We start from the raw sequence: 9,901 nt of genomic DNA, 5'->3' as shown, positions 1-9,901 counted from the left end.
GCATTAGTTTGCTCCACGACATCCACGGAGAAATCTATGGGTCACATGCCTCTCACAGAACGCAGGTCGGGAAAGTCTTTCGACAAGGATTTTACTGGCCTACAGCGCTCGAAGATGCCACTGAGCTGGTTAGAACATGTGAAGCTTGTCAGTCTTTTAAACGGCAGATTCACTAGCCTGCTCAAGCGCTAAATATGATCCCTTGTGGTTACAGATTCACCAGCCATTTGCCACATGGGGCATCGACATCCTGGGTCCTTTCCTAAGAGCCCGGGCTGGTTACAGATTTTTTATTGTAGCGATCGATACTTTCACAAAGTGGGTTGAAGCCGAGCCAGTAGGCCGGATAACCAAAGAAAATACAGTCAAATTTTTGCAGAGCATTGTATTTCATTTTGGCGTACCGCACCGAATACTCTCGGATAATGGTACATAATTTACCGGCAAAAAATTTGAGAATTTTTATGAAAGACATGCCATTAAGCATTATCAGTCCTCAGTTCACCACCCGATGACCAACGGTCAAATAGAGCGTGCTAACAGCATAATTATGCAAGGGATCAAGACACGAATTTTCAATAGGCTGAGTGCCTATGATAGAAAATGGGTCAATAAACTCCCCACGTTTTTACGGGCAATGCGTGCTATAGCTAATCGAGCAACGGGTGAAACACCATTTTTCCTAGTGTATGGGGTTGAAGCTGTCCTTCCCCCGGAGTCTGACTAAACTTGCCCCGAGTAGCGATGTTTTCCGAAGAAGAGCAAGCTGACCGTCGTTACACCGACCTAGAACTCCTCAAAAAAAGCGTGATATAGCTGCATTCTGAGTCGTGAAATACCAGCAAGCCCTCCGGAGATATCATAGCCAGTGTGTACGCGGCCAGGCACTTAACGTCGGCAATTTGGTACTCAAACGAGACCAACGCACAAAGGATAAAATTAAGTTAACACCCCCTTGGCAGGGTTCATACATCGTAGTTGATATAGCTCGACCACGTGCATACCAACTTGCAGAGATAGACGGGGATATGCTCCCGAATACGTGGAACATGGATCAGCTACAACGCTTTTATGCATAATAAACTGCGTTCCTGATCTGTTTCTCAGCATACAACCCAGATAAGTGTTTCATTTGTTGTTTAATTTTATTTCTATGTTAGTAGTAGTTTTCTCGAGCATATACGCTTGGGGCTGGGGCTGTTCAATTACCACTGTTCGCCTAAACGGTCGTTTAGCCCGTTTAAACACCGTGTAAACGCTACACAGTGGTGCGCCGTTTCCGTTTAATCACCCGTTTACCCCGTTTAATTGGCCGTTTAGCCCGTTTAATGGGACGTTTTGTCCGAATAATGGCTAAACGGTAGGTGACCGACTAGTCTTTTCTAGACTAGTCTTCTACTATTTATTCAGGTAAGCTACTCGTACCCAAATAAATAGTCGGGGGCTATCATACTGCTATTCACTAGTCTGCAAAAATTCTCAATCATGCTAAGCCTAAATCACGCAAACTGGCATTGACTCAGTACACAAACCGCTCATGTTTAGCTACTATAAGTCTAAATGTTTGCATAACGAAGAATTCAAATAACAAAAGAAAGAAGAATTGTATAAGACTAACAAAATAGTTTAACAATCTTACAATATTGCCGGAACAGGTAAATGTTTCCATTTTTTCCTCACCACAAATTGACAGGCTCAGCGTTGTTAGTCTATTCAAGTCTTAAATATGGCTCGGCAGCTGCAATGTAAGTTATTCACAAAGCAAACCATCGCTTTTTTATTCTCAGAATAGAATTGACGATTTAGTACTCTCTCAATAATTTACAAGCACTTTGTACCCGAGTTGTGAGTAAAGTTCTGACCCGACTAGAGCATCCCAATTGGCCTGTAGCTCGGGGCTATGAATCAACTCAGTAACTGGGACGACACTGCTAATGTTATCCCGATTCCGGATTGTGCCCACATGTAAAGCGTGTCGTGGCTCTGACCGCGGCGACTCGAACACGGAACAGTGTGAAGAAATGTAGATCAACAGCAAGATACTCATCGGGAACTAGTCATTTCATTGATATAATTCGTTAACACGTATTTACAAATGATTAAACTGGGATCCTAATCTAAGATAGCAGAGTAGGCACTTCCGCCGCTTGTCACCAAGCTCCTCAGAGGGCTGGCTGATGGGATGGAGCAGTCTAGCTCCTCGACGGTGACCCACCACCCGCGGGCTCGTTCTCCTCCTCCTCCTCCTCCTCCTCCTCGGTGACCTCTTCCTCACTGTCGCTGCTGAGGATCACTAGGCCGCCGTCTCCCAGAATGCCGATGGCTTCATGGTTTAGCTCAACAAAGAGCTTCCTCGTGATCTCTTCGTCACGACTCGTGTCCAGCGAGCCAGCGGCACAAGGAGCGGAGGGCCCAGGGACGTCGAGGGCGGTGGAGGCAACGGAGGTAGGAGCGGTGGTGGAGACTGGAGCAACGGGAGCAGCACCCGCCGACGGGATTGAGCCTTCCGGCTCGCCCTCGTCGGAGAGCTCGATCACTACCTCCGGCGCCGATGGCACCGGCTGAGTTGCAGGCCCTACCGGAAATCCCGGCGAAGCGACTTCATTGACCTCACGTTCCTCTCCAGGGACCGCTGGGGCTGGAGCCACCTGTGTCATTGCTAGCGGCAATGCTGCCGCCGGGGCTGGAGCTCCAGAGGACGTCGGGGATGGAGACGCGGGAGTGGACGCTGGAGGCGCCGACGTACTACTCGACACCGCCGCCGTGGCCGATTGGCCAAGCAACTGTGTGAGTAGCAGACGCAGCACCTTGTGGGGACGTTTGCGGCCAGCAGTTTTCTTCCTCATCTTTGCTACGAGATTTGGAAATGGAGGTTGCAGATTCATCACGAGCGGGCCTAATTAAATAGGACCAAGCCATCATTCCAGGAATCTCAACCGCCATCTCAATTAAAAAGGAATTAAATCTCCACCACGTGTACTCATGGGGAACCGAGCCGACCGTAGCGCTTCGACTGATAGACGACTGCGCGTCCCCTGGCTTGCATCTGAAACGGGATTGACAAGACAGGATGACCCAGGAATGGCACTAGAACAAGCTCATCTCCTAACCGCGCACCTCTCTCGACCTACTCAAGATCGGGTCTTAAGTCGCGACTGGCAATTTTGGGTGGAGTCTAACCACCCGGATCTCAAGCCAACCGACTAAGACAATCCCGACTACACACAGATGGTCGAGTTGCATTTGACAGACAAGCTTGGGGGCGTATGTCGATGCCATACCCCGGGTACCCCGACTTCCATATTGCCGACTATCTACTCCAGATTAGAGACGACCCGAAGGCCCATGACGACCCTATTTAAGGAAGGATATCTCCGGATCACGCCAAGACTCCGACTAGGGCATGACTCCTTATCTTATAGGGCAAGTTGGTGTCGGATATAAATTGCTAGCAATTCTCCTTGTTGTAATCATCGACTCTTTCATAAGCCTAACCATATTGTATTCGCAATCTCGCCGAATACAAGCAATACAGACAAGTAGCAAATGGACGTAGGACTTTTACAAACAAGTAACACAGTGAAGACACATCCATGGCAACACTCATTGCACATACAAACTGACCAACGGCAAGTCCGCAACGTACATCGTGCAGAGCACAAAGCCGCGTTCCGTTATTTCTTTTTCGTCACTAGCGGAAAGCCTGAAACTCTGAAACACGTGGCAAGCAGCTAAGTCCAGACTGATATAACCTGCGCTTTCAGTTGCTTGCACCGGCGGCCGGAGGAGCCGCTAGACGTGCCTTCAACATCTTGCCGAACTCAACCAGCCTGCTCACGTCTGGCATCACCGGCTCGACGGCTTCCAGCGCGCCGAAGCGCTCCGACCACGCCGCCAGGAGCGGAGTCCGTTCGGGGTCGAAGGGCTTGACGCCGTGCAGCTCATCCGATGCGCGCACCCACCCGAGCAGGCCGCCGAGCACGACGTCCACGTACCCGGCGCTGTCGCCGCCGAAGAAGGGCTTCCCTTTGCCGCAGTCCCTCAGCGCCCCCTCCAGGGTCTCCACCGTGACGAGCGACTGCTTCTTTCCCTCAGCCCTCTCCTCCTCCGTCTTGCCCATCGCCGACTGGTTCAAAGCGGGCAGCATCTGCACCCACACACACGATCGGTCAACATGCAATCGATTGCAAGATCTGAGGTGATGCGTACGTACCTTGTCATCGATGTAGGCGGCCCAGAAGCGAGCAATGGCGCGTTCGTAGGGGTCAGCAGGGAGGAGGGACGGGCCGGTGCCGGCAAAGGCCTCGTCGATGCATTGCAGGATGATCAGCGATTCAGAGACGGGCTTCCCGTTGTGGATGAGCACGGGTACCTTTTTATGGACGGGATTGGACTTGACGAGGAGTTCGCTCTTGTCCCTGAGATCCTCCTCGACGTACTCGTAGCTCAGGCCCTTGAGGCTGAGAGCGAGTTTCACCCGCAGCACGAACGGGCTCGCCCACATGCCCAGCAGCTTCAGGTCGTCTCCTCCGGCCATTGCTGGAACTGCAGGCTCTCACTAATGTTCTACGAGTAGCTTTTTTTTTTCTTCTTTTCGTTGGCTTAATTCTTGGTGACTGGGGAGGGAAGTGCCGGGGAGTCTATATATACACAAAGGCAGAGCATCCTCTGCTGCGATGACAACTCCTTTGTTTGTCTTGATTGATTGACTTCTAGCATCCCCACGCTTTTATTTAAACAAGATTGTTGGAACAATCTAAGGAGCCTCTATTACTTGGACGAGGATCCAATAAATCGTGGGGAACATCCCATGCCGGCAATCAATTTTATTTTTTGGTCAGCTGGCGATGGTGAGGTCACTGCTGACGCCTGAGAAAATTGCCAGTGGTTCCATCTTCAAAGAGACACTAAAACATCATGATCGACGTATTCTTGACAGTGTGTACGCACTAGGTGCTACTGCATTTTATATTTTTAATATAATATTTCCAGCCTTATCCTCCTCCAAACTCCAGCCAACCGCTGCACGACCGCAATCTCGAAGGTCCACGTGTGTTGAGGCTTTGTGCGGATACCGTCGGATTTACCTCATTTCACATGTGTTAGAGTAGATTGACGTGAAATGGTGTGAAATTTATGTTAAAATTCACTCCAATTCACCTCAATATATGTGGATTGATGCCCATCCGACTATATCAAACAAGGCGAGATGGATTTGGGGTGTATAAATTAGTTTAAATTCTACCCAGTACACTGCAGCACATGTGAATTAAGATGGATACAACGCTATAAAAAACAGCCTAAAGTGGTTATATGGGAATCTTCCATCATCATATTCACTAGCCACTGCTGCCCGTGCTTCGCTGCGGGTGATATGCTTGGTATAGGAAAAATCTTGAGAAATATGACTCATATGTCTAATATGTTTTCGCATCGTGTTGGTACGGAAGATTGGTCTCAATACTGTAAACGAACATAGAGGTTGGTTGTCATTACATGGTGCCTATTCTAGGCCAGCAAATCGATGACATGTTAGTAGAAAAAAGTATTTGATGGAGTTGGGCTCAAGCAACTAACACACTTAGATTTAAAGCACAACATTTGCTAGGATTACATTATAGATGGAAATAGCAAAAACTACAACACAGGTACTTCTCCTAACGCGAGAACGCGAGGGTTTACAAAAGAGTGAATTAGGATCCACTCCCCTTAGGCGAAACTACAATACACTTCGTAAATCTAGAATTACACGAAAGATTACACGGTGTCGAACACTAAATTACACTGGGATTTAAAGCTATATGGTTAAGAGCAACCTAGCACAACCAAGGCTTACTCTAGAAGTTGGGATAGACAAGGGCAATGGAGAAACAACAAGACAATGACTATCCAAAACATGGCGTATGACCAACAGATCCAGAAACAGGAGACTGAGAAGTCAAACATCATGAACCCTAAGACCAAACTAACCAACGGTAGACTTGAACTTCTTCAAAAACCAGATCCCTTATTCTTATATTACACCATCACCTCAGTCAGACGAAATGAGGACTGGATCTCGTAGCTCTGCTTCGGATTCGAGAAGGATGGGGATGAAGAAGAAGAGCAAGGACCAAGGACATCTTATAGTGGCGAACGAAGATGGGGCGCAGCGCACCAGAAGTGGAGACGGCATGGATGGGATACGCTGCCGGTTCACACTGTGGAGATACAGCCGGCCATGGCGCGTTCCCTGCTCAAGCGAGCGGAGGGAGGTAATAAAGGAGAGGAGAGAGGGTTCGCTCGACGAGGGCGGCGTGCGGGTGGTCGTGTCCCCAAAAAAAGAAAGAAGGGAGGGGGGTCTGGTACGGGGACGAGGGCGAGGATCAAGAGCGGACCGGAGGCCGAGAAAAGGAGAAGCGTACAGTGCATGAGGACGGTGAGTGCGGCACGATGTCGAGGCCATGCGAGGACAGGGTGCTAATGGGCTCGACACCGACGACGTCCGCGAGGCACGCGGTGACAGCGACCTGACGTGCGTAGCGTGGTCGAGCTAGGCACAGTGCCTAAGACTTGACATCCACTTAGGCTTTTCTAAGCATTCCCTACTACCCAAGGCTAAATTTTCCTAGGTGTTCTTCTTTCCTTCCCTTCCTTGTCCATAATATGCGCCAAACTTTATATGAAGTGAGATCGCAACATACATGCTTCCTCCGAAACCACCTCCTCTTATTTACTTTGAGAGAATACTATTTCATCAACCCAATGTGGATTTCTCGTTCAAACATCCGAATATTTGTATCAAAAGTGGTATGACGGTGTAACTTGGTAAAGGTACTTGGTCAACAACCTCGATACTAGCGCGTGGCGAGCAGTGTCACCATGTGGCAGCTGTTCCACAGGGAGCCCTCGGTTTCACCGCGACACCATAAGCTATTAACCAGGCAACTACTAGCAATTTCATGGCCTGAAGGCGGTTGGGTCATGGACCACAAAATGAGGGGAGTATTGCAAGGGAAGATTCAAACAACAAGGGTTCCCTTCACAACAAGAGACAATGAATTCAAATCAAGCGGCGGATTTGATTTAAAGAGATTCAAGTGTTCTACTGGGACATCCACAATTAATCGATACATCGTCCTATATTATCCAATCACGACTAGTTTGCTGATATCTGGATGACAACTTCTCTTGTAACCCACCTACCATCGCCCTTGAAAACTCTAAGCATGTTTAATGGGAATTAAGTAGATGGATGCAATAAACACAGGGAAATAAACCAAATGCATATTCAAACGGTCTTATATGGGTACATCATACATGCATTCAGTCTCCCATTCACGACACAGCATTCACCTTCCCTATGACGGACGATCTCAATAGTACGGACGAAAACAACGGCAAGAGTACAATACCGGAAGACAGCAAAGAACAGCACTACTACTACGGGTACAACATCTCAAGGCAACTAATCTACTTGGAACTACGCATCTTAATTCCCGGGTTTGGTGGATTCTTCAACCGCCTTGGCTATGGATCTACATCTTCTCTTGGCGATGGCTGAGTGAGAGGAATCAAGGGCTCTACTTCTGACACTTCCGAAGGTGGAGGTGCTAGTGGCATTGCAACACTGGTCCTCCTTCTTTCAGGTGGGTGGACAGGGATCCCTTCCAAGATCGGGGCATCCTACCTTTCAGCAAACAACGTCCTCTGCTTAGCCCTGGTGATAAGATAGGCCTCCTGCAGCTGATGGACATGCCGATCTTCAGCCTCCTTTAGAGCTTCAGACATGGTAGTCTCCTGGCTCTCAGCAGCTGCAGCAATGGCATGTGCCTCGGCGACCTGCACCTGGAGGATTCGGGTGAAGATCTCAGCTTCCTTCGCCCGCTGGAGGCAGATTCTTAGTTCCAAGGCTTGCCGGTCATACTGCTCATCCAGGGCAAGAAGGTACGCAGTCAAATGCACCACAGTAGGACTATCCTCTTGCGCATCCTGCCCTTGCAAAGCCTCCATGCGAGCCCTCCATGCCCTCTGATTTCTGTCCAAAGCTGGAAAGAACCACATGGGGGTACCAGCAATGGGCTCCTCATAGATCTGGCAGAGGTACCACAAGGCTTTGTGGGCCACAACCTGGTAGGTGTCGATAAAACTAAACCCGACTGCGGTCACACTCTAGGCTCCAGTGAGGTTGGGGAACTCCTCACTCTTCCCGATGTAGACGGTAACCTCACACCAATCGGTGCCTTGCTCCTCATACTCATGGCCCTCATACTTGGGACGATCTTTGACTCTGAGCTTTTGTAGGGTGGCATGCAGGATTCTGGGAAAACCCTCAACGTTCAGGCAGTAACTACTAACCCAGTCTCCTGCCATTTCTAGCAGTGGTTGTGAGGAAGGCTGAGCGAAAAGCTGGTTCAAAGGAAAAGCTAAGCAAGCTAAAGTGCGCTGAGTGGTGGTACCAATGGCTAAGCCAGGCTCTGCTTATAATGGCGGAGTGGTATGTGGTCGTAACACGGTTCACTAGGGTTCCTACGTGGGATCACTACGAATGAATCGACCAAATTTTGTGCATTCGAGGCGAGCGACGTGCGGTGCCATTACTGAGTAGTACGACTGCAGGGCAATGGTTCGACAAGAGCACAGAAAAGGGGTACGAGGAGACGTGGGTCACTACAGGCGTGAACCACGGGCGAACGCGAAGGACGAAGCCATAGTGCATACCTAACTCTAGAACAAGAACGAGTAGGTCATGCACAATACGACATGCATGACACCTATGGATGGCGTATCTATCGGCAATGCGGCACTATAATGCACAAATAGGATATGCATGAATGCATGTGCTATACGTCATTTCACTGTTGCCAACATATAGGGAAATCGTTCTCAGCTTTTTGGCACATCTTTCTCTCCCTGTTGGCAACCAACCCCAACCATCGACCACCTCAGGAGCAACATGCACACAAACCAAGTCATGACTTAGATGCATGGATGCATGTGTAAGTACAAATGTTCCTACATGGTTGATGAATTGTTTTATCTGATGGTAAGGAGGAGAGGCATTAAATGTGTCCACCTTCCTGACTTGTTTTTATCTGATGGTAGCATGGAGGGAAGGCATTAAATGTGTCCACCTGCCCGACTTGTTTTTATCTGATGGTAGCATGGAGGGGAGGCATTAAATGTGTCCACCTGCTTTTGACCCACCCTACGTAGGTGAAGATGTCAAGCGCTTTTAAATTTGCTGAGTGAATTTCTGGATAGCTTAGGGAATGGCCTCGGACACTACTCGTCTCGTGCGTGTAAAAATCTTGCCGCTTTCCTTTTATTGTTCTCTGCGCCAGACTAAATGGTGTACTGCGCTAGGCCCAATGACCTCTCCTCCATTACAAAAGGCCTAGCCTAGCCACTTGGTACCACCACTCGGTGAGTCTCAGCTCACCTAGCCTTTCTCCCGAGCAAGCTTCTCGCTCGATCCTTCCTTGTGACCAGCATCCACCAAGGATGGTAGGAGCCTCGGTTAGCAGCTATTGCCTAAACACTGAGGGTTTTCCCAAAATCCTGTATGCCACCTTGCAAAAACACGGAGTCAAGGATCACCCCGAGTATGAGGGTCGTGAGTATGAGAAGCATGGTACTGAGCAATGTGAGGTCACCATCTACATTGGGAAGAGTGAGGAGTTCCTTGATATCACTGAAGCCTAGAACGTGACCGCAACAGGGTTTTGCTTTGTCGACACCTACCAAGTTGTGGCCCACAAAGCCTTGCGGCATCTTTGCTAGATCTATGAAGAGCCAATTGCTCGTACCCCCATGAAGTTCTTTCCACCTTTGGAAAAGAATCGACGGGTATGGAGGGCTCGCATGGAGGCTTTGCAAGGACGGGACGTGCAAGAAGACAGCCCAACTATGGTACATCTGG

General features: G+C 49.1%; 2 protein-coding genes across 2 annotated transcripts; both read right to left on the bottom strand.

Annotated features, from left to right (window-relative positions):
- Window positions 1-2,192: 2,192 nt before the first annotated feature.
- On the bottom strand, window positions 2,193-2,846 carry LOC136536990 (classical arabinogalactan protein 9-like). Its single transcript, XM_066529103.1, has one exon. The coding sequence runs from the start codon at window positions 2,844-2,846 to the stop codon at window positions 2,193-2,195; it is 654 nt and encodes a 217-aa protein (XP_066385200.1).
- A 622-nt stretch (window positions 2,847-3,468) lies between these two features.
- LOC136528984 (probable glutathione S-transferase GSTU6) lies at window positions 3,469-4,548 on the bottom strand. The gene is made up of 2 exons (XM_066521999.1): window positions 4,214-4,548; window positions 3,469-4,147 (listed from the first exon to the last, which is right to left on the bottom strand). The coding sequence occupies exons 1-2, from the start codon at window positions 4,535-4,537 to the stop codon at window positions 3,761-3,763; spliced, it is 711 nt and encodes a 236-aa protein (XP_066378096.1). The 5' UTR covers window positions 4,538-4,548; the 3' UTR covers window positions 3,469-3,760.
- Window positions 4,549-9,901: the final 5,353 nt, after the last annotated feature.

Source organism: Miscanthus floridulus, chromosome 2, assembly GCF_019320115.1.
Source record: "Miscanthus floridulus cultivar M001 chromosome 2, ASM1932011v1, whole genome shotgun sequence".
Classification (NCBI taxonomy): domain Eukaryota; kingdom Viridiplantae; phylum Streptophyta; class Magnoliopsida; order Poales; family Poaceae; genus Miscanthus; species Miscanthus floridulus.
Note: the sequence above shows the minus strand (reverse complement) of the source record. Positions and strands in the feature narration are given on the sequence as shown.